The sequence below is a fragment of the Oreochromis aureus genome, linkage group 15 (genome assembly GCF_013358895.1).
Source record: "Oreochromis aureus strain Israel breed Guangdong linkage group 15, ZZ_aureus, whole genome shotgun sequence".
In the NCBI taxonomy this organism is placed as follows: Eukaryota; Metazoa; Chordata; class Actinopteri; order Cichliformes; family Cichlidae; genus Oreochromis; species Oreochromis aureus.
The window spans coordinates 26881683-26906473 of NC_052956.1; the positions used below are offsets into that span (position 1 = coordinate 26881683).

The 24791-nt window shown below is 40.2% G+C and overlaps 1 protein-coding gene across 4 annotated transcripts; it reads left to right on the top strand.

Annotated features, from left to right (window-relative positions):
* Positions 1 to 1343: 1343 nt before the first annotated feature.
* slc5a6a (solute carrier family 5 member 6a) lies at positions 1344 to 24319 on the top strand. 4 transcript variants are annotated; one of them, XM_031756163.2, is made up of 18 exons: positions 1344 to 1448; positions 10197 to 10298; positions 11702 to 11944; positions 12041 to 12262; positions 12913 to 12978; positions 14566 to 14617; positions 14718 to 14785; positions 15030 to 15184; positions 15499 to 15639; positions 15746 to 15875; positions 15968 to 16056; positions 17675 to 17787; positions 18906 to 18973; positions 19156 to 19242; positions 19352 to 19521; positions 19710 to 19813; positions 20108 to 20229; positions 20315 to 24319. In XM_031756163.2, the coding sequence occupies exons 3-18, from the start codon at positions 11819 to 11821 to the stop codon at positions 20513 to 20515; spliced, it is 1914 nt and encodes a 637-aa protein (XP_031612023.1). In that variant the 5' UTR covers positions 1344 to 1448; positions 10197 to 10298; positions 11702 to 11818; the 3' UTR covers positions 20516 to 24319. The 4 variants fall into 4 exon arrangements, with proteins under 4 accessions (XP_031612023.1, XP_031612014.1, XP_031612031.1 ...); XM_031756154.2 differs by lacking the exon at positions 1344 to 1448 and adding an exon at positions 2138 to 2236; XM_031756171.2 differs by lacking the exon at positions 1344 to 1448 and adding an exon at positions 2138 to 2236 and having other exon boundaries at positions 10197 to 10294.
* Positions 24320 to 24791: the final 472 nt, after the last annotated feature.

The window sequence follows — 24791 nt, forward strand, 5'->3', positions numbered from 1 at the left end:
GTGACTGGAAAGGAAAAACTCAATGCATCATGGGAATCCCCGGCAGCCTACGTCTATTGCAGCATAACTAAGGGAGGATTCAGGGTCACCTGGTCCAGCCCTAACTATATGCTTTAGCAAAAAAAGAAAGTTTTAAGCCTAATCTTGAAAGTAGAGATAGTGTCTGTCTCCCGAATCCAAACTGGAAGCTGGTTCCACAGAAGAGGGGCCTGAAAACTGAAGGCTCTGCCTCCCATTCTACTTTTAAATACTCTAGGAACAACAAGTAGGCCTGCAGTGCGAGAGCGAAGTGCTCTAATAGGGTGATATGGTACTACAAGGTCATTAAGATAAGATGGGGCCTGATTATTTAAGACCTTGTATGTGAGGAGCAGGATTTTGAATTCAATTCTGGATTTAACAGGAAGCCAATGAAGGGAAGCCAAAACAGGAGAAATACGCTCTCTCTTTCTAGTCCCTGTCAGTACTCCTGCTGCAGCATTTTGGATCAGCTGAAGGCTTTTCAGCAAGTTTTTAGGACATCCTGATAATAAAGAATTACAGTAGTCCAGCCTGGAAGTAATAAATGCATGAACTAGTTTTTCAGCATCACTCTGAGACAGGATATTTCTAATTTTAGAGATGTTGCGCAAATGGAAGAAAGCAGTCTTACATATTTGTTTAATATGTGCATTGAAGGACATGTCCTGGTCAAAAATGACTCCAAGGTTCCTCACAGCATTACTGGAGGCCAAGGTAATGCCATCCAGAGTAAGAATCTGCTTAGATACCATATTTCTAAGATTTTCAGGGCCGAGTACAATAACCTCAGTTTTATCTGAATTAAGAAGCAGAAAGTTAGCGGCCATCCAGGTCTTTATGTCTTTAAGATATTCCTGCAGTTTAACTAATTGGTGTGTGTTACCTGGCTTCATGGATAGATAGAGCTGCGTGTCATCTGCATAGCAGTGAAAATTTATGCTATGTCTTCTAATGATGCTGCCTAAGGGAAGCATGTATAATGTAAACAGAAAAATAAATATGTTTTCCCTTACATGTGGGGCACCATTTAAGGGAAAATAAACAGGCTAAAACATAATGTACCAAACACAAATTTTCTTGCTTTTACATTTTGTGCTAAGTTTATCTTTTTGTCCCTGTGTGTTTGAAGCTAAGGGATTAAAGCAGTCAGTTGATGTTATGTGCCCTGACTTTCTACAGTATCATCCCTCCTCTGTAGTGCCACCGTTAATTCAGTGAGGCGCATGAGTCACCAGCTGGAGGAGGGGAGAGAGATGTGTGCAGCTGCGTATTTTCCAATGCGCACTGGGAGCAGTGAAGGATGGCGTGGGGTCCGTTTTGATGAATGTCAATAATGCATTGTCTGAACTCGGAGCGAGCGTGTGTCATCGGGGGCATGAATACTGAGAAAATGTCTTCATACTAGCTCTGGATATGGAAAAGGACAGGTAGGATACAACCGTGTGCGTGTGCTCTGCGGGGTGAACGAGGGATATGTCAATGAGTCGGCAAAATCAATCATCTGCCATTGCCATGGTGATCAATTACCAGCGATGATGACGTGTTCCGCTTCCCCAGTACTGTTGCGGCTGCTCACTGGCATCACGACAAACATCGTCATCATGCCCGAAATGATTGCAACAGTTACAGTGCTCCCATTTTCTGTTGCCTCAATTCATTCCCAGTGGAAAACTGGAGCTCGCAAATCAACATAGTCTAATATTTAAATATTTCTAGAGCACCAGAGCAATCTATTCCCTTCACAGATTTTAGAAAGACTGGTTTTGTTGGATTTGGAAAATGGAAAGAATGGGCTGTGAACGTATTTGAAGTCGTTTCAAATTATGGCAAACCATTTATTAGCGTTCAGATTTATTCTTCACATTATTAGAGAATCCTTTGGCTTGTGTCTCAGTGGTTTAAATAAAGTTGCCACTGCCAAAGATCTTTATAAGAGCAGCGTCAACAAAATAGCTGGAATGTATTTAAGTACCGTTAAGTACAAAGTTGACATGATTTAAAACATGATTTCAGTTTTATAAAACTACTTGAGTAACATATTTAGTAGATACCCGGTAGTAATTTAAACCCAATGAAATATATGGCGGTGGTTAGGTTTAATTTTAGTTTACGGGGAGCACGTGAAGGCATCTAGTGTCAAGGAGAATGGGAGGTCCTACTCATGAAGTGGCTTCAACCCAGTGATGTGTCGCAATTACAGCAGACTGGTCTACAGGTAAGCATGCTGAGCTAATAAATTCACTCAAGAGGAAAATATTATCAAGGGGGACTGGTATTCGCTTGTTTAGCTGTCATCGAGGGCTCTGACAGAGCCGGCTATCAGATTAGTTTCACGTTGGTGCACGCGGTACCAATGTGAAGTTTAGGTCAGGGTGACTGGGAAACAAGACCATGTGGGCGCACTGATCAATATTTACCTGGCTTCGTGTGCCCGTGCTTCTTTTTTAGGGTTAGGTAATGTCTCTTATAGCTATCCTGAAAACAGAACTGCAGCTACGTAGCAAAGGTGAGCCGATTTGGCTAGCTGTGTGGCAGGCAGCTGGAATGAATGAGCGCATGGGGAGTATGTAGCCTGCTAATGTGTCAGTGTTGGCGTTTCCACGTTAATGTTCCTTACTCTGCTGGGAGCAGCATTAAGTGGAAGGCTTTACGTGTGTTTTTATGTTTTACACTTAGCATAACAGTACAGCAACCAACAATTCCACTTAATGTACTACTTACGGTGGCGTAATTACCCTGTGACGTTCACGTCAGTATTTACGTATTCTGAAAACTGTTGCTCCACTCTGCTCTCAGGTACTCAGATAAGTACGGCGAATAATTGTGTTAACGGAGCCTGTCTTTTATCACAATTTTATTACTCCAGTAACATTTTTACAAGTCAACTACAAAATCATAAAATATTACATTACAAGAGATCCCTGAACTGGAATTTGATAACTCTGCATTTTTGTAGGGTCTAGGATAATGGGTGTGTACCTTATAAAATACAGCGCCTTGAGACAACTGTTGTGATTTGACGCTGTATAAGTAAAGTTCATTTGTAACGTATTTATTTAAAGAAATTCTCCTTTTGCTGTCACATTTAAAGTGCCGCCCAATCTAAGTGTCTGGTTTTCTCAGCTTATCTGGTCTGCTGCCAGTGAGAAACTACACCATACTCTGCAAGCCAGTGTTCAGACACCTCTGGCGTTACTTTAGCAGTTATCGCTAAAGAATAACACACTGTCATCTTTCACTACAACAACAGCACTTGCATTTTCATAACAAAGCTATTTAAGTAGTGATATCAGGGCTGGGGTGTAAAACAATCACTGGTGATTGCTTTATACTCTGCATGTCAGCATGCACTTTATCTTTGTTGCTTATAAAAAAAAAAAAAAAAATCCCCTGTCTCCAGTCCTCCCAACCCCCCCTTGATATCTGTGCTCATGGTGATTCTTTTACAGAACAGATCAGGCTGTTGCTCAAGGTTTAATGATTACTCACATTATTGGGCTTTTAGGGTCACTGAGATACAAACTCAGTTGGAGACTGTGGCTGCACAAATTCCAGAGATGATGACAGTAGACCAGCTGTGCCTGTGTGTAAACGTGGAGCTTGAACATGTACAGTGTCTCTGAAAGTGATGCATTTTTTTTAATGGTCAGTATATACAGTAGCTTTGGATTACCTAATTTCTTATTGTCATAACCTCATAGAACTCATGGTCCAGTAGACAAAAGAGAAGTTAAATATATTTACCAGAACAAGCCATTTTTATCCACGAGTAATTTTTCTTATGAACTTGAGGAATCCTGTGACCTTTATGCCACTTTTACAACTGACTTCTATATCAAGTGACACACTGAAACTAGGTTTGATCACTAACACCAATGGTGATTTGGATGGCCATTTGGGCAACATACTTAACCTCGAGTTGCTCCCTTTGCGTTCACTGAATTTTCAATTTCAAATTTATTTATATTGCGTCAAATCACAACAACAGTTGCCTCAAGGTACTTTATATTGTAAGGTAAAAACCCAATAATACTACAGAGAAAACCCCAGCAATCTGATGATTAAAACTATCATACCCAAATCAGGCCACTTTGCAACCCATTTCTGCTCCCCAGTTCATCCTTTTCGTCCTGTGTCTGATTTAATAAATGTTGATCTTTTGTATGCTGGTGTCTTGATGCTGGTTTCATCACCTCCAGCATTTCATTTAAGAGGGCAGAGGTCTTGGAACATGTCAGGAAATCGAAATCAGTGTTTTCTCTTCTCTGAAGTGGTCCTCACTGTCCAGATAAGTATAAATTTAGAATGTCACTTGGAAAGGACAAGTTACACTGAGTTTGGTCAGGCTGACCTTGGAATTGCCTGAAATCAAATCTTTAAAAAAAAAAATTCTGTTGGATGCACAATCAGTCGGATTTTTCTATTACACTACAAAGGATAATAGGACATTGGTAGTATTCTTCCCATTTGCCCCTGTAGTCCCTATTGTTAATATCCTGTGAGACCTAAGTTGCTTTAAGTGGAGTGTTTGTGTTGAGCTCTGATTGTCTGATGAGGAGAATGAAAGCGCGTGGGTTGCTTTTAAAAGGATTGTACAAAGCATCGGCCCCATTTAGGCGTTGCTCCTGTACAGATGCAAACCTTCCCAGGCTCACCCTCCCTCGCACCACCAAAAAGCAGGTTTCCTTTTTTTTCTCTACAATTCACACACTACACAAGGATGATGCCACCAGCTCTGCTTAGACTACCTCACGTAATGTACAATCATTGTCCCATTGTTGCCAGGCAACCACGACCTCCATGACCTCCTTGTGGTGTTTTGTGTAAGATGGCACAGCCACCACTGAAAACGCACAGGCACACAGAGCATGGCTAAATTTTTAATAATCAGTGCTTCACATATACCCAGATTAATTGTGTTGATAGTGGAGAGAGAGACTGATGAGTGATCATCATGAGTGGGCACAGGGGATATTGACTTGCACAAATTGGTGACAGTGATCACCACGCGGTTTGCGCCTGGACCACTGAGATATAAAGGAATTTTCCCATTTTGAAGTAAGTAGGTGAAATGGGCATTAGCCAACTGGTGCAGAAGTAAATTTCTTGCCATGAGTCTTCCTTCCTATTGAGCAAGCCATTAACTGTACACTATTCAGACTGGAGTAGCATGTGGGGTTGCTGTCAAGTGTCCGAGGCCACATAAAGTGAACACTCTGAGGCCCACACAGCATAATAGCAGATGGACATGCACATGGTTGTCCACACAGAACTTGTGCTCACTGTTTGAGTGACGTAAGTGTAGTCATCAATTTCTAGTGAACTCACGGACAGGAAAAGTACAGTACTGTGCAAAACTCTTGAACCAGCCCTCATTTCTTTATGTTTTACTTCCAAGGATCTAGATCTCCTTGTATTTTTACTTTTTGTAATGCACTGGTGTGGGCACTAGTTCTTCGGCCTTTCTGTGGGTCTTTCGAGCTTTTTCTTTGGACATTGGCTGCTTTTTCAATCATTTTCAGACCACTCAAAGAATGAACCAGCATTGGCAAAGAACCAATTTTAAATAGTATCTTTAGGCTTTTTATTAGCAATGTGCTACAAAAAGACATAATTTATTCCAATTTCTTTGGTTGAAAAATTCCACAGATAACAGGCATAACAGGGCATAAAGTAGTCTTGGACCAATAACACGATTTCTGAAAAACTATTAGTCCAAATTTTGGTAATCTCAGCCCAACCCCCCCCCCCCCCAAAAAAAAATGGAGAGAGAACTGAGGATAAAAGTAGCACCAGGCCTAGAAAAACTATCCACAGCATCTGATAGTCATATCCTAAAGACATAACTTAAGGACTGGAGGAATGCTTTTCTTCAGAGCTCAGACTGAAAATTGAATTGAAGCTGTGTGGGATCATCTTGACAATGTACAGAACAAAAGACAGCCAACATTCAAAGAAGAGCCTAATATAAAGACCTGAGGGGTGGCTTTAAACTTTGCACATTACTGTGTAATTTAGGCTTTGCAGTGGTTCAGCTGGTGTTTATCACAGAGATTCCTTCCTGGTTTACTTTGGTGACTCTGCATTGTCCTTAGCCTCATCTCCCTTTAGGAGTCCCACAGGGTTCGAGTCTTGGGCCAATCAGCTTTTCTCTTCGTCTTCTCCCTCTGATTTTTGTCTTTTTTTGTTGTTGTTTGTTTTTTTTGTTTGCTTACATGGCCTTGCCTACCAATTTTACACGGATGAGTCTCAAATTCATGTCTATTAAAAGAAATGATGCTCAGTTCAGTGCCTACAGCCACCCAGCTCATTGTATTCAGACCTAGTGATAGCTGTGCTGCTCCTCTCTTGGACTTGGGCCCACTGTGGCTGACTAACAACCCCAGAGTAACTAACCTTGGTTATTGTTTGTCAAACTGAAATGTGATTTTTAAACTAAATCAGCAGATTAATTGTTCTTGAAGCTGTTTTTTATCATTCAGGGCTTTCAGATCAAATATGTCTTATCTTTTAAAGTTTTTGAATATCTTATTCATGCTTTTACCACAACTTGCTTGAACCATTGTAATGCACTTTGCATGGGCCATACCAATGCTTCACTCACATTCCTCAGTCATTTCCCACATCCTGGCCTCCCGCCACTGGCTCTTCATTTGTTTTAGGGTCCATTTTAAGATTTCGTTTGGTTTTAAAACTTTTAAAGGCTCAGTTACAACTTGCATTTCTGAGCTGTTGACTCCGTACATCCCCTTGAGGTTGCAGAGGTCCATAGACAAGCAGCTCCTGGTAATTCCCAAAAGCTTGATTTTAAAAAACCAGGCTGACCAGGCTTTTTCAGGTGTAGCCTTTAAACTTTGTAATCATCTTCCTGCCCATGTTGGAGTGCCTCACTCTTAAAACTCATTTTCACTCTTTGGCTTCTAACTCAGAATGACAGCACAGTGTTACTACTTTGTAGTTTTTGTTTTTATTGTTTTAGTGTTTTGCTGTTAGGTATTATTGTGTTATGCTTTGTCATGCAAAATAAAACTGGATTGGATCATGTATGGGAAAAGCCTGGTATTTTGCACATTGTAAGCTCAGTTGATAGCAAGCAGTAAATCTGTGCTTAAAAGGTCATTTCATGTGGACTCGGGTACTCTGATGTAAGACAGTTAGATAGCCCCTGCTCATGTGACATAATTATCTTTAACACATTCCTTTCACATGGGCTTGTAGCTATGGATTCTTTTCCAATTTAAAATGCAGTGTTTTAAATTGTAAACAATTAAAATAATTAATGGAGAAAAAAAACAGCCCCAATCAGCCTGGGCAGGAAAATTCAACCAGTCACATGCGCTCCATTAAATAATAAACCAGAGTCATGAGAGACCAAGCAGACCTGGCACAATGTGACTGATTTCCTTCAGATTTCTTTTTTTTTTTAAATCATTGATTCATATAAAATATTGTTTCTGCTGTGTCAGTAGAATCACTACTTAACAAAAAGTTAAGTGGTTAAAAAACGATTATGTCTTAAAACCTTTTAAAACTGCATCTACTAACTGCTTGGTGGGCATTTGAATTTGCAAACCATGATGAACTGTTACGACAGATCTTTATTCCTGTCGTGAGTTATTCTGCTCTGTTTTTATACTTGTACCTTTGGTGAGTAGCTTTACATGATTCCAGTTCAAAATGATCCTCGTTATACTGAGCCTTCTTGAAACCCCTCATTCACTAATTTAAACAAGCCATCAACAAGGTTGTTGCCCTCGCTTTGCCTCTTGCAATCAGAAGAGCTGTGCAGCTGAGATGAGCATATAAGCAATATTTGCTCTCTGTGATATCATGCAGTTCCAAGAGTGAAAAAAAGAAGATCCCAAATGGTTCATTTAGAGCAGACTGAAGGCTGATATTTTGGCTCTTAGGGCTTAGTGGATGTTCAACTATGAAGCAGTCACTTCAGTTTTCGAAATGTGACATCTTTGAGGCTGCAGACCCAAAGCTCACTGTACATACTGATGAAAGGCAAGGTTTACTACTTTTCTTTCTTGGACTGAGCTGGATTGCATCAGCGAAAGCACCTGTGAATCTGGATTTAGATACAGCGTTTCCCACAGAATAAGATTTTGTGTGTGTGCATAACCACACATGCACAAATTTAGGCACAGTCACACTTTGTGATGATAAATAACGCAGCAATATTTTGTTCCCGCTCTAGTAAATTCCCCATCTCCTAGTCAGACTCAAACTTTGCCATCTTTGACTGCAGCTGTCTTTCTTGCTGTGCAGATTGCTGAGGAACAGTATAGCTTTATCAGTTCTTCATTTGCTCAGAGTTGCCCTCAAGCTTGCAGCAGATCTCCAGAGCAGAGCAAGGGCTGTCATCACCAGCTGTTGTGCCAGATGGTAGAGTTGGAGTTTGACTGCAGTGTGAGAGATTGGAGACAATGGAATAACAAGCACAATAGAAACCTGTCCAGCCTTCCTATAGGGAAACGGTAGAAGAACAAAGATAGCTGTTTACAAGCTACTTTAAAACAAGAGCGCAATAGTGAGCTAATCATGTTACTGTCCTGAGCAGATGAAGGAATAAAAATAAAAAATATTCTTGGGTGGCCTGCATGTGGGCAACACTGATATAAAAGTGACCCATTTTGTGTTGTGTCATTAAACAGCAGCGCTGTAACTCTGCTCTGGGTTATGAGGCCTTTTAAATGAAACCAGCTACACTGGCAGCTCCTTCTGTTCCCAACCTGTCACAGCTGTGTATATTAGACATAATGAACCATTGGGATATAAGTGGGATTTAAGAACATGTTTTATTGGCCAGTGTTTGATCAAACCAGCTGAGAATATTACACAGACAGGCCTGTCAGTGCACACCGTGTGTGTGTCAGTGACTGGACTGACACACACACACACCTTCATACACGTCACTACCTCAAGCACTTATCTGATACTTATCTGATACACACACACACCTTCATACACCAAGTTGCTTTCTGCACAATGCTCAGTCTTTTGCACATTTCTATTGCACTGATGTGTCTGCACTGTCTTTGTTTTGTTTTGTTTGCAATTTTTGCACAATGCACTTTATATAGACCTGTGTTGATTTTCTGTTATATGTCATATGTAACACCACGGTCTTGGAGGAACGTTGTTTCTTTTCACTGTGTACTGTACCACTGCACATGGTTGGAATGACTATAAAGCCACTTGATTTGACTTGACTTGACCTTTACTTGACCTTTAAAGACATTGTCACACATCTAGTGTGACTCATGCTAATCCTTCCTGAGCTTGTCTTTTAAAAGTTGCTAGAATGGGAACAAACAAGCGCTCCAGCCATGAAAAACTCAGTAGCCCCGTCTAGATCTTTCACTACTTGTCATTTGAAACGTTTGCACTTCAGGTGCCATTTACTGCTGCCAACATATGAAGATGTATCAAGTAGCTTTCTGAAGAGCAGCTGAGCAGGTGTCCATGTGGAAGTGGTATTTGTGTAAAGGCAGACAGTGACATTCCAGGTGGAAATCTCATAATCCTTGAAAAGCAGTCGGTGTCAACAATGTTGGCAGTTTCCTAAAGCACCGCTTTTGCTTCTTTTCTTTTTTATTTTAGTAAGTTGCTCTCACACATTCTTTACTATCTGATCAGACAGTTTAACCTTTGATCAGCTATTGGGTGACACATTAGAAACAAACAAAAACTGGTGTTTCCACACAGCAGGACCTCATGGTTAAACTAAGTAATTGAGACTGACAAAGTCTCGCTCTTTGCTCTGTGTTCTTAACCTGACCTCTTTGCAATCAGCTGCCCTTCAGCTTTTTCTTGTCATAAGAAGTGTGGGATAGTGCAGCTCAACACGCTGTGAGAAAGCAACAGCAAGAAAGAAAAAATGGTTTAATATGTAGAGGAGAGGGAGAAATATTTTCAGTTGAGCGCTGCATGGAGTGAAAATGCAGGGGGAGGAACAATGGGAGAATCATTTTTCAGCATTAAACAAAGTACAGGGAACAGGGTTGTGTGTTTTGTTAAAGCATAATACCATGTTGGATTTTATTTGGTTAAATTAATCCTTATATATTGAATCCTTTGTAATAATATTGTGCTAGATCATTTGTCTTACTTGCTTCACAGGATGGCTGCTTTTTTAAAAACGTACAGTTTCTCCTCTGTCTTCACAGTTCTTGTGTTTGGCCGCTGTGACCAGGCAGGATACTTCCTCCAGTAAATCTTAAGTGAGGGTGTTGAGTGTCTGTCAGCCTGCAGCAGCTCAGTCTCAGTAGGTACAGTCATTTCTTCTTTTCCCATAATTTTGTTTGTGGTCTTTGTTTTGTGGGGTTTTTTTTGATACTTTAGAGTACTTAATGCAATTCTTATTACATGTTTGTCTTGCAAACAGTTCATTTATTAGACTGACACAGAAACAGTTACATCACAATGCATAGATACTAAAATCTTAGCAGACGAATACATATGACACGGGTGGTTTCTAACTCTCAGCAAGTTAAACTGTCATAATGAGTATATATCAGACATTTATTTGCACCATATATGGTATAAAAATATAGCTATATAACTTCCAGATCTGAAAAGTTAAACCAAAGCACAATTGCCTAAAACCTGCAGTTCTTAGTGGGCATCAGGAGATGATAACTGTTGATGCAAATGGATTTATGGGGAAATGGGCCTCTGTCCTGACCTCTGTAAACATCTCACTGTTTGAGTTTATGATGGGCTCAGTCACACATTTCTGCTCCTGTGGAATAAACTATTAGGTGCATTTTGTAAATTTTGCTATTTCTTAGTGTCATAAAGGAGCATATTGAGGTACTGTATGTTCATTGGTGAATAATTTGTGATTAACTAGTCTGTTGCCAGTGAGCATGGTCTTACATCAGTCTTTTTTACTTATGGTTGATGCACACCATCGACAGAGAGGTTAAAATGTTTCTGGAAAAGTGTCGGAGAGATGTGTGAGGAGAAATAAGAAATTCCAGCAGGCTCAAAGCCGGCCCTACTCAGGCTTCTGTGCAGAAGATTATGATTCAAAGAAAACTGAGAAAATGTTAATGAATTTCAATCCTTTAAATTCCACAAAGCTAATAACAACTTTGGGTGAGGGAGAGTGTGCAGACTCGGTGGACTAAGTATTATTCACTAGATGAGACAGAGTATCCTTCCACTAGCAAGAGCAACTAGTTATTAAATGACTAACCTGAACTGTGTCATATGGAAACTTTCCAGACCTGATTCTCCAAAAAGTTTGTGTGTAAAAAAAAATAAATAAATAAATAAATAAATAAATAAAAATGTAAAAACAACAGACAGCAGAGCATCTGGAAATTTGAATGGTAATTATAGGGTGCATCATCTCTATGTATCAGCATGGTGTTAGAGCTGGCAGTAATGCTGGAGTCTTATTTTAGGATTTGTTAGTCGCACCAAAGCAAAACATCTGTACACACAGTTTTTGCTAAATTTTTAAAAACCACGCACTCCTGTTTCTGTTCAAACCCCAGCTCTTTGTTACCAAACTGACAAAAACTGTCCCTTCAGATTTGTTATTTTTGCATACAACATCCCGATGCCTCTGCTGCCTCAGTATATTTCTGAGCTGCTGCCCATGCTTCCTCCAGATTTTCAAGTTGGATAAATAACTTCTCCTACTTCCTCTTGTTTTCTCCAGCTCTCAGCAGGTCTCCCTATGGGTGAGGTGTTCTCTCTGACATTGTAATCGCAGCCTCTCAGAGGCTGTGTTTCCAAAAGCCTTCACTCTCCCAGCCCCTCCACGTCTGTCCTCATCATGGGGGAGGTGGTGCAGATGCACTTCACCACGGTGGACTATGTCATTTTTGCCTTGCTGCTGGTGGCCTCAGCTGGCATTGGCCTCTTTTATGCCTTCTCTGGGGGGCGCCAACGCACAACACAGGTAAACATTTTTTTTTTTTTATATTGAAAGAGTGCAAATCAGTTTTCCTTTTTGAATGCTAATAAAGATTTGTGACGCCTGTGCTGTTTGCCACAGGAGTTCCTGATGGCTGACCGCTCGATGAGCTGCTTGCCTGTGTCCCTCTCCCTGCTGGCCACATTTCAGTCAGCTGTGGCCATCCTGGGTGCTCCATCTGAGGTGTACACATTTGGGACAGAGTACTGGTTCCTGGGATGCTCCTATTTCCTGGGTCTTCTCATTCCAGCTCATGTATTCATACCAGTCTTCTACAGACTGCGACTGTCCAGTGCTTACGAGGTATTCACAAGAACAGTTAACACGGCTCTCGTTTCATGATTAGACACACGTGTATCAGGCCTTTCTGTTTGTGTTGTCTTGTTTTTGCTTTGTCATTGTCGTAAGTTTCCTTGGGTTAATCCCTTATCTCTCACACACACCGTAAACAAGACAATGAACAACCATCAGGTACTTGTAGTTTGACCTGACTTGATCTCCTTTTTCTAAAATGATTATTAATTGTAATCTTCTTTTTTTTTCTCTGTATTTTTCAGTTTTGCACTCTCTCAGCACACTTTTTTTTTTCTATTTTTGCCTTTCTCAAGTATGATCTCAGAGCTTAACATTCTTATCTGTCTTATCTGTGTTACCCCTGACACATTCACATCAGAGAAACAAATGTCCTCGCCTCCAGAATCTACATCTCTCTTTATCTAAACTCCACTCACTGTTCCTCTATTGAGGCTTCTGGTGCTTCACTACAAATTACCTGGACAAATGACTGATGTCTAAGTCGAAGATCAGAACTTAAACAACCATTTCTGATCCTCAGTAAACATCTACTGTGCTGAATGCATATTACAGGCTGTCTCTGAGATGATATGTGGTTAGATTTTTGATTTTGGTCTTTTTTTTTTTGTTTGTTTTCTTTTACATTCTTTCTTCTACAGTATCTGGAACTGCGATTTAACAAGACTGTTCGCATATGTGGGACTGCGACCTTCATCTTTCAGATGGTATCTTTGTTTATTTGTGAATCCTTTTGAATAAGTGATGTTTTAATGTGCAATAGATACCCAGTGAAAGCTTAAATCATCTGAAACAGATCATATATTGCATACATTTATATATCTACAGTAACTAGTAAACAGGTATTACAGTTGTCTTTAAATCAGTCTTATTGCTTTGAGCTGTTTTTAGTCATATCATCATGAGAATTTCCAGATACAATGCAAAATCTTTACCCACCCACTGGACTGGATAACACAGCACAATCAGTTAACACTGGGCTTCACAGTTAAACTTTATGTGCTATTTAACACTGGTAGCTTGTGCCAACAATTAATAAGGAAATAAAAAATCCCAAAAACCCAACAGACCCATGGTGAGTTAGTTTAGTCTGGGGATGCGTTAGAGTAAAGCTGTTCTGGTTGTGACACCAGTGCTCGCTGTACTGTGAGACAATCATTAGTCTCTGTGTACAGCAGCGTCAGGCTTCACGTAAAACATTGTTTTCCTAACTCTGTATAATAAAATCTAACAAAATTCAAGAATAGATCTCTGATAATGGTATTCGTTAGTAAAACAATAAATGAAAACGGGACCAAAATAAACAAGAACCACTCCAAGAGTTCAAACTTCCACCGAGGCAGCTCACTCTCTAGGGAGCTTAATAATAGATATTGATTTGTGAATAACTGGGCATGAATGACTTAAGGTTATGACATAATATTATACTACAGTATATTTCTGTGCAGCTCATTCTCTTTTGACACTTTCTTTATAGATTTAACACATTTTGGGGTCAGCCTGAAAGAAGGGCAGATATTATTAAATGTTACCAATCCAAACAAAGGCAGCAGAATTTTAAGCTCAGATTTAAAGTTAAAACATTTTATGAAAGTTTGACCCCCCCAAAAAAAGAAAGTCCAAAGTAACATGACATTTGAAACACCAAATATCATCCCTATATGTTGTCAGTTCAAACCATGGCAGAAACAGAAGCTCTATAAAGCATTTTTATCACTTGAAGGAGAGGTCAGAGGTCACATGTGACATATTTTAAATCTTTATATGCTACATTTTATATGTGACACACACACATACTTGTTTCATTATGACTTTCAGTCGCTCCCATTGTGAAGGATTTTTCTTTTCTTTTTTCTTTACACATTGAATCATCAGTTCATTGAGTTTTGCAGGCATTCATTTATGCACAGGTCTGTTAAAAGTCCCACCACAGCATTTCAATCAGGTTGAGATCTGGACTTTGACTGGCTCATTGCAACACCTTAGATTCTTTACTTTTCCAAACCTTTTTTTTCCAACAATTTTTCCAAATAAACAGAACACATAAGAACAGAACACATGAAGCTTAGTTTTCTTTGTGTTTTCTTCAGAACATGTACAGACCTTTAGAGTATAAGACCATATCGTTTCTCTTCTAAAAGATAACCCAGGCTGATAAACCTGCCCTGTACAGTGTATTTTAAAAGAGCTTTATGAATGTGTTATGAGTCAGCTAACTCCAAAATATGACCTCTGAACTGTGTTCTGTTTCTGGGAACCTTACTCTTCTATATTGTCTGTTTCTTCCTCTGCAGGTCATTTATATGGGGGTAGTCTTATATGCTCCAGCACTGGCTCTTAATGCAGGTAATGCATGGGTCATTACTTCATTTTTCATGTTAGGTCACACCTAGAAGGTTTGACAACCTGTTGCAGTGTTCAATGTTTTCATTCTGTTCAAATGCAGTGACAGGATTTGACCTATGGGGGGCAGTGCTGGCTATGGGATTGGTGTGCACTCTGTATACTGCTTTGGTAAGTCTAAATTCACCAATCTTAAGATACATTTATCAGTTTGTCATTTCGACAAAACAAGTTTTTTAAAAGATTGTTTCTCTAGCTGCAGCTTATATATTTCATAAGAACAAATCCTTACTAACCAAGGGAGTGGGAAACACTGGAAAAAAAGCTTAGGCAAACTTAGGAAGTTCAGATGAGATTACTTGTAATGATGAACATTATGGTCCGATGTTAATCTGCTACTGTTCCTGTCTCCCAGGGGGGGCTGAAAGCAGTGATGTGGACCGACGTGTTCCAGACGGTGGTCATGTTTGCAGGCCAACTGGCAGTCATCGTGGTGGGGACTAGTCAGGCAGGAGGAATAGCAGAAGTCTGGAGGAAAGCCATCAACGGTAGCCGTATTTCTGGACTAGAGTAAGTAGTTTGCATATTTGAAATGCAACTAAATTAAAGGACTTCTGGTTCACTTAATTACATCGGGTAGAAAACAGGAGGTAAAAATGAAATTCAGTGATTTGCAAATGTCACAAATCCATATTTTATTTACAGCAGAACATAGAAAGACAAAAAAGAATGAGCTGGAGTCAACAGTCACATGATCGGGTATAAAAAGAGCTTCTTAGAGAGGCAGAGTTTCTCAGAGGTTCACCGATCTGCCAAAAATACTGCCTTTACATATTTTGGAACTACTTCTTGCAAAGGAGCTCTTTCACTCTCTGCCTTTGTAGCCTGAACCCCAACCCTCTGGAGCGCCACACCTTCTGGACACTAGGTGTTGGGGGGGTCTTTCTGATGTTGGCTCTGTACGGTGTGAACCAAGCTCAGGTCCAGAGATACCTCAGTTCCCGCACAGAGAAAGAAGCTGTCATGTGAGTAACATGAAGTTATCAGAAAAAGCTTTGCTCACACCTTCTGTTTAAAAACCGCCAAACCCTATTGATAACCATCTTTCCGTTACCCATCATGCCTTTCCAGGTCCTGCTACGTAGTCTTTCCATGCCAGCAGGTTGTCCTGTGTTTAGGATGTCTGATGGGTCTGGTCATGTTTGCTCGCTATGGAGAAGACAGCCCTCTGGATAAGGGCTACGTCACGACTAATGATCAGGTGAGCTCTTATTTCATCTTTAAAAGTATCAATAGAATATTATTATTGTTTTAATTCTAATGTTTAGTTTCTTTTTTTCTTTTTTTTTTTAGATGGTGCTGTACTTTGTGATGGATGTGTTCAGAGATCTGCCTGGGCTTCCGGGGCTGTTTGTGGCCTGTCTCTTCAGTGGAGCGCTCAGGTGAATAACCCAAGAACCAGGACTGATGGTCGGGATTAACACACCCTTACAGACTCTGTGTTATGACTGATTTAAGATATTGGCATCTATTATCTCTTAGTGTTAAAAATCATAGGTTGCAAAGCACATTGCACACAGTGTGAATCCACATTGTATTCAGTCTGTGAAGGTTCTCAGTCATCCAGGTCATCGTAGTCTAAGGAGCTTGGAAAGAAAAGCGTCTGGACTTCTTTGAGTTGCTTGAAGACGTTTCACCTCTCATCCGAGAAGCTTCTTCAGTTCTAAGGGTCAATTGGTGGGACTCACCAATTGAACCTTAGAACTGAAGAAGCTTCTCGGATGAGAGGTGAAACGTCTTCAAGCAACTCAAAGAAGTCCAGACGCTTTTCTTTCCAAGCTCCTTAGACCACATTGTATTCACTTTAGCAATTAAGCTAACAGAAATAGGAAAATATTGACAGGACATTTGATTCATGGAGAGGTTGTTTGGTTTCTGGGATTAAATCAGAATTTCAGCTATCTGTCCCTGGTGTTTACCAGATGTTTATTCAAACTAATCTGGTAGCCCTTTTGGCTGTGTTCATAAGACTTTACTCACAAAAATCCAGATTCACCATTACCAGATGGGTGCAGGATAGCTAAAGTACAGCAAGCTGGCTAACCTAAACTTACTTGCTAACATCTATAGCAAAATCATGAGTCTGTGGAAATTATAGTTGGCTAAACTACTAGAATAGCGTGATCCTTGAGGTTAATTATATATAATGTACAATGGTATATTGACTGCAGTTCACTATGTTATTAATTGAACTGGTGTCATTAATACCAGTTGTTTCCTGGAAGTTTTCCAGAGCACTTTAAATAGAGGCCATGTTTCTTGGATTCGTGGATTAATTCGTGGCACTGATGACACTGCATACATAGCTAGATTTTGTGGCATGCTGCGGAAATGGTATAAATGTATTTATTTTTTTAAGTCTTAAATTGTGTTTTTTAAAAAGTGTTCTGCAACCTTAAAAGTAAATGACCGCTGAACACTTGGTCACAATCCTTCGTGTATCAGCTTTTATAGCTGGTTACTACCCTACCACCCAGGCAGAACTACAAATGGTGGGGTTTTTTGTTTTGTTTTGTTTTTTTAACTTATTCATGTTATTTATAACCCTCGGATTGAACCCAGTACTTTTTTTTTTAATTACGAGTTTTGGCAATAACAAGTCAGGCTGGCAGAGGCTACGCTGCTTTATCAAAACGTCAAGCAGCTGTTATTCATAGTGTGTGTGTGTGTGTGTGTGTGTGTTTTGTCCTTAGTGTACTTGTAGCACACAATCATAAGGCATGTCATTACCCTTTTCAGTTGGTTATTAAACAATAAAATGTAGTATATAAAAACATATTGAGTCCATGTTAACACTTTTACATGCATAGCTATCAGCTTTTCTTTGATGTGCAGCCAAAAAAAAATGAGTATCAGCGACTCTCGCTTGAATAGATCTCACTGTAAAAGTCAGCTGTATGAGATGATGGCTTTCTGGTTCCTGGAGGCTTGTGCAGTGCAGATGTGTTTGAACCACCCTTAACTTTCACTTAAACCTGTTTGTTTGTTTTCTTCTTCTAGCACAATTTCGTCAGCCTTCAATTCCTTAGCAACAGTAACTATGGAGGACCTGATTAAACCTCATTTTCCAAATATGACTGAAGGCAAGGCCACGCTGCTGTCCAAAGGACTCGGTGAGACAAGTGGTGGAGTTTTGTTTTCTCCTCTCCTGTAAACATGCAGTTATGTTGGAGTTCAAATACTATTCAATTCAAATCAGTTTTATTTATATTGCGCCAAATAACAACAACAGTTGCCTCAAGGCGCTTTATATTGTAAGGTAGACCCTACAATAGAGAAAAATCCAACAATTAAATGACCCCCTATGAGCAAGCACTTTGGCGACAGTGGGAAGGAAAAACTCCCTTTCAACAGGAAGAAACCTCTGGCAGAACCAGGCTCAGGGAGAGGTGACCATCTGCTGTGACCGGTTATGTGTTGTCTGACTGTGGGATTGTGTTTTTGTTTGGGGTAAAGAATAATTCACATTTTACTTACATGCTTAATGGATTCGAGCGAATATAGCCCTTTTCTACTCTGCTGCAAGCCTCGTTCATTTGAGTGCTTTTATCTAACATTCACACTCCAATGGACACATCAGGTCCCACCCCCCACTACCTTCTGACCCATATGCTTTTATTCTGGTATTAGTAGTAGATGTTTTAATTTTACTTGAGTGTACTGCTGTTGTTTTATTATCTTAATGTGGGTGTATTCTACTCCCTGTTTTTAGAGTACGGTAACTAGGTCAAGAAATCCTTATTTATTCTTAACTAGTGTTTGGTGTAAGCCCTCATTCACTGTCTAAAACGAGTATCAAGTCCCTCCCTGTTCTAGACGAAGCTGCTGTGCAGATAGCCAGAACTGTGTTCTAGAGAGAATCAAACAATAAAATCATATTGGACAACAGACTCAGTCTGCAGCAATCTGAAGTCTGATCTAGCAACTCACATGTGTGTGTGTGTGTGTGTGTGTGTGTGTGTGTGTGTGTGTGTGTGTGTGTGTGTGTGTGTGTGTGTGTGTGTGTGTGTGTGTGTGTGTGTGTGTGTGTGTGTGTGTGTGTGTGTGTGTGTGTGTGTGTGTGTGTGTGTGTGTGTGTGTGTGTGTGTGTGCGCGTGCCAGAGTAAAAATGCCATACAGTCCATGCTTTTTATTTGTGGTTCTACATACTTGAAGTTGGAGGTGTAACCACTGTGTGTTGTTTTATTTGTTTTGTTTTGTTTTTTTGTTTTTTTTTTCATCTGCTCCACAGCCCTGGGTTATGGTCTGGTGTGTCTGGCTATGGCCTACATTGCTTCTATAATGGGATCTATGCTGCAGGTAACTGTTCATCAAAAAGTTTGAAAATGCTTCATTACATTTAAGTGAATTGAAAAGTTTTGGAAAGTGCATGGTGGTAATCATGGCACTGGTTTTAAAAAAAGACTTTATATTCATACAGACAGTTATTAACTTAACTTACTTAATTTTTTTTTTAATTAGTTTTTCATGTGTGTCCTCAGGCAGCCTTCAGTATCTTTGGCATGGTGGGCGGACCCCTGTTGGGACTCTTCTGTTTGGGAATGTTCTTCCCCTGGGCAAACCCCACTGTGAGTCCTGTTTTAACTTGGGGCTACTAATAATTCAGTATTTGAAACGGCTTTTGTTGTTATTGTTGTGGTCACACATAAATTGACATTGCTTCTGTCCTCCTGTCAGGGCGCAGTGGTTGGGTTGGTATCGGGCCTTGTCATGGCTTTCTGGATCGGCATCGGGAGCTTTGTGATGCGCATGTCTGTTCCCACGCCAGCACCTGCACTCAACGCCACTGCTCTGCCATTGTTTGATAACATAACTACCACTGTCATGACCACCACAGCCAAGCCAGGGTAACACATTTCATCTCAAGATAAACCTCTTTAAATATGGTTTAGTAGTAGTAGTGTTGAGTGCTGATTGATTGTACAGATTACCAAAGTTTGATGTTACAAATATCAGTCAGCATGGACAGTAGGGCCAGCAAGAGGAAGGTCATTTAAACTGTTTTTTTTTTTTTTTTTTATATTCCCTCTCTCAGGTCGACTGGTGTGGAGGCACTCTACTCATTGTCCTACATGTGGTATAGCGCTCACAACTCAGCCACTGTGGTGGTGGTGGGACTGATAGTTAGCCTGCTAACAGGTATACACATGTAGCTGTAGTCTGTGTCACAAATGGTTTACATAGTCTGTTATATAACCTTATTGTTTCTTTCCTCTTTTCCACTAATCCAGTGCCTACACCTTGATTCCCTGGCTAACTTGGCCAATATAACTTGGCCATGTTAGCATTCTGGTCATACAGCTAATGTGTACACTATAAGAACCTGTAGCATCCATATGCTTCATGGGTTACAGAAACTGTGTGATTTACTCTTCTGATAAGGTCCAGTCAGCCTCTTCTGCTCATATCTCTTTGTTACTGTCATCATACTAGGGCCTATGAAGGAGAAGGAGCTGACCCCGGGCACAGTGTACCCCGTCCTGGGCACGCTGCTCTTTTTTCTGCCCGACCGCTACAGAGAAAAGCTTTGCTGTATCACTCCTCTGGCTCAGAAGGTAAACTCATATTTCCACTTGTTTCCACTTTTGTTTGTCTTTCAGTATTTGTGCTTTCAATAGTGTTTTTATCCTTGTTGGCCAGCCCACACAAATCAAGACACAGCCTTATCAAATGGCCCAAAAAGACCGCAACGGAGAAGCTTATTCCAAAGAAGACACCGTCACAGAGGAGAAGGAGATGGAGAGCGACAGAGCACAGACGGAGGAGGAAGACTCAGAGGATTCGAGGGCTCGGCCCTCGTGCCGGCTGACGGCTCACACAGTTCAGGAGACAGCCTTGTGATCCTCTTTTTTTCTTCTTTAATGCACAAATACACTTTCAGACCAACTGCTACTCTGTGCAGTCTTTCTCTCTTGGTGAGAAGTGCAACAGATTAAAAAAAAAATCTGTAATGATTTTGTGGCACTAAATTTGAGTGTTGCTACTCACAATTATTTTTCTTAAACAACTTGAAATGAGCTTCTGCCAGGCTGGAACTGAGCTTTGGAAGCACAAGCATCAGCAGAACTGTACCGGTTATTCTCCATTTGTAACAGGCTTTTTAGACATGTCCCCACATGTTCAGTCAAGTAACAGACTGGGCGGCTTTCATGTTTGTGCTCGACAAAAAACAGAGAATCAGCTAGTTAACAGATACTGAATATAAAATGAGTTATTTTTATAGAGATGTGGGAAGCACAAATTCTAGAATATGTACAAGAGAAAATAATATAAAAGTAAAACAGACTGAGCTTTAACGGAGGGCATGACAGGTTTGTGCTTCTATGATATTGTAGTGTCTTAACAGGACCTCGGTTTGAATATTCGTCTTCTAGCTGCTAATGTAGATGTCTAAATACAAGTCCATTAAAGCAGAGCTGCGCCCTCCGATGAGGGCAGAGAGGGAGTCTCCAGCTTGCAGTGAAATTGGATGGAGCTCAGTGAATCCCTAACTTTACTCCAGTGTTCCTAAACTGGAACAATATAACCTGCTCAGCGTATTTAAAAGAGCGCAATATCATCCATAACCTTGACACATTTAGCACTACTTTTATGTTCCAGTTTAAAATCTCAGGCAGTAAATGCACTAGTAAGTAGCCGTTGTGCTCTGCTGCGTCAGATACACAAAACTGCACAAACACTCCCAGCATCCTTTTCTGATGAGCTGCTTGAAGAGAAGCTGATAAATATAGACAGTAGTTCAGTTTTTTCCTCACGGTTTTAATAAGGACTTTAAACTTGTCCAGAGAAGACTTTAAATGTAAAAATTTAAATGTTTTGAATTTGATGCCAGCAACCAACTGACAAAAGACTGGAAAGCTTGTGTGATGTGTGAAGAAAAACACACACACACGCACACTTCTAGCAGAACACCACAGTTATCCATCCATTTTCTCCACTTACTGTGGATGGACTGGATCCTCTCCTAGTTGCCATAGAGCTAGAGGCAGAGTACACCCTGGACATGTTGTCAGTTTGTTGCAGGGCTAACAAAAAATGACAGACAACCATTAATACCTATTAACAGTTTTGAACTGCATGTCATTGGAATGTTGGAGGAAGCCGGGGTGCCCATAGAGAGCATGCAAACTCCACACAGAAAGGTTCTGGGCCGATGGTGGAGTCACACCATGGAACTTCTTGTTAACCACTGTGGTGACCACCTCATAATTACTGAGGGTAAATATTAGTATGATTGGAAAATCACAGTTGTGTTTGGGAATGTGTCAGTGAACACAATCCAAAGGCCATCATCCGTGATGGTGTGAGGGGTCATCACATCTGAGCACCATTAATGCTCAACAACACACGCGTTTTGAAGCAAGACGTGACGTCATCCAGATAAGGTCTGTTTCTAAGAAAGCCTTGCTTATTTCAGTGAGATGATGCACAACCGTATTCTGAATGTATACCAGCAGCACAGCTCTCTGGAAAGTCCAGGTGGGAAAATATTTCATTTTGAAACACAGCTGAGTCCGGTCCAGTCAATTCAGCTGACAACAGCCTCCTTTCCCCACTTTCTAAAAATATGTTGCTGGCATCAGATTCAACATTTATCTGTCAAGATGTGTTGGAGTCCTGCTAAAGTGCCTCACTGAGCGAATGTTTTAGCTGAACTCCTGTTAGCTGTGTTTCCATGAGCTTTGCATGTTTAAGCACAAGTAGCTCAATGTAGTCCATTACAGGAACTGTGTGAGAACGGTCTACAGTTCTATAAGCAACTAGTTGCTTATAGATTCACCTCTGCCCCCATCTGATGGCAGCACTGCTCCAAAGTCATCATGGACCACAAGAGAGTAATGTGATGTATTTAAAACTGATGGAGTCGCTGCTTAGAACTTTGTGTCGAGCTTCTTTTAAGTGCCCGTTCTTTTAAATTCAGGTTACTGTAGCTGACAGTGTGTGATTAACATGAGTAATATTGTGTATAGTTGAATATTTTCATCATCGTTGAAACTTTTTGGAATCCCAGAATTCTTGGCCATCATCATTTAAGTGTTTGAAGTCATGTCCTGGTGTCAGATGTCTTTGCGTGTTCAGTGATTCTCAGTCAGTACCGTCTGTGCTCTTCCAAATGGACACAAGTCCATTTATTTGCCATGTTTGCTTGGCCAAAGTAGTCTGACATGTTTCCAGAGAACTCACTTGAAGCATGTCTACAGTGTTTACCCACATCCCATTTCAGTAGTCCAGAACGAAGACTTGGATGTCCTAGTTGCCTTACGAAGTCCTGGAGTAGTTAGTCCAACAAATGATTAGACAAAGGTTAGAGACTCAAGACCACTGTAACTCCTGTTTGATGGAACACTGGCCCCTAGTAAGCAGCTGTCCGTTTACAGAACCACCATGTTTGTACCATCATCCCGACACTTGAATACCTCGATTTATCCAAAGCATATAGAATATGAATTCATTCTTTCTGATGATTTGTTTTTTGTTTTTTTTTACCAATAGAACATGTATTTGAGGTCATGTTTGTATATTTTTGTAATTTCACACAAAGCCTATCCACATTTCTTGATGTGAAATGTGGAATTCTATATGCAAGAATCATAAAAAGTTTTTTGTGAATGTTTGGCAGAAGTGGGACGTAAAATACATGTTGGTTTGTTTTATGGGAACAAATGATGTTTGTCAGGCTGTTTGTTGTTGATGTGTGTGTGTCTGCATGTGTTTCCATGCACTGCTTCCCAAATTCTGCCAGATTCGCAATAATTTAAAACTCTTTTAATGGTTCCTATAATTGTAGAACTACTTGAGGACGTGCGGTTTCTTTATGATTGCGTAGTATCAAATCCTCCTTCATACCTGAAATTACTTGAAGTGTGTGCCTGGAGTAATAAACGCCCTTTATGATGTGACAGATCGCAGTTCAAGTGTTGCTGTATTATTAATGTTAATGCTGTTAAATGTGTCATTTCTAGGCCTGGACAGGGTGCAGCACTATGATTACAATAAATACTAACACGTCTAATAAAGCACAAGAAGTCAGTAGTTCTGCTACTTGAAGTGTGAGCCTGCAGCCATCAGGCCATGTGAAGCAGGTTGGAGGTAGCGTTTGTAGTTCTGGAGATTGAGTTTAAAGCTGAAAATGTTGATGTGCGTTCTGATCAGTGGCCTTTTTCCAGTGAAACAGCAATGGCACTTAGTAATTTCCTGAAACAATAAATATTGTTTGGAACAATATTTATTGCATTTGTTTCCCCATCAACAAGAATTCTTCCTCTTGTGTATTCCAAAAAAGAGAGAACCTCCAAAAGCACTGGAGCCCACAGAACTCCTCTGCTTTGGCTGTGCCTTCATTTGTGATAAAGTTTTGTTTTTTTGCAACTCGATGTATTCTTCATGAACTTGCCAGGATTCTTCCATTTTGTAGTCTGTACTCAAACATCTGTCCAGGAGTGGACCAAAGCCTGCGTTTTGCAGAAGTGAATTTGATCGATGGCTGCTGTTGGCAGCAGGAGTGTGATGCTTAACTGACTTTTTTTTTTTCTTTTTTCTTTTTAACCTGTTGTCATGATTCACTGTTGTTGGGATGTATCATTATTAGATTTCTGATTGAACTGAGATGGCATTAAAAATGATCATGATAAATTAAAGACTGTTCATGGTTGTCTGTCCACTTCATTGCTGTGAAAATTAACTTACTGTCTCTTTTAGTGCCGCTAATAAGAAACCTCTCATCTTCTTTCTCTAGTCATTAACACACCTGTTGAAATGGAAGGATTTGTGTCTTCAGCTTACCTGTGTTTTGTTTTTTGTTAATGTATCATCAAGTATCATTTATTACTTCCAGGCTGGACTACTGTAATTCGTTATTATCAGGAAGTCCTAAAAACTCCCTGAAAAGCCTTCAACTAATCCAAAATGCTGCAGCAAGAGTACTGACAAGGACTAGAAAGAGAGAGCATATTTCTCCTGTATTGGCTTCCCTTCATTGGCTCCCTTTTAAATCCAGAATTGAATTCAAAATCCTGCTCCTCACATACAAGGTCTTAAATAATCAGGCCCCATCTTATCTCAATGACCTTGTAGTACCATATCACCCCATTAGAGCACTTTGCTCTAGCACTGTAGG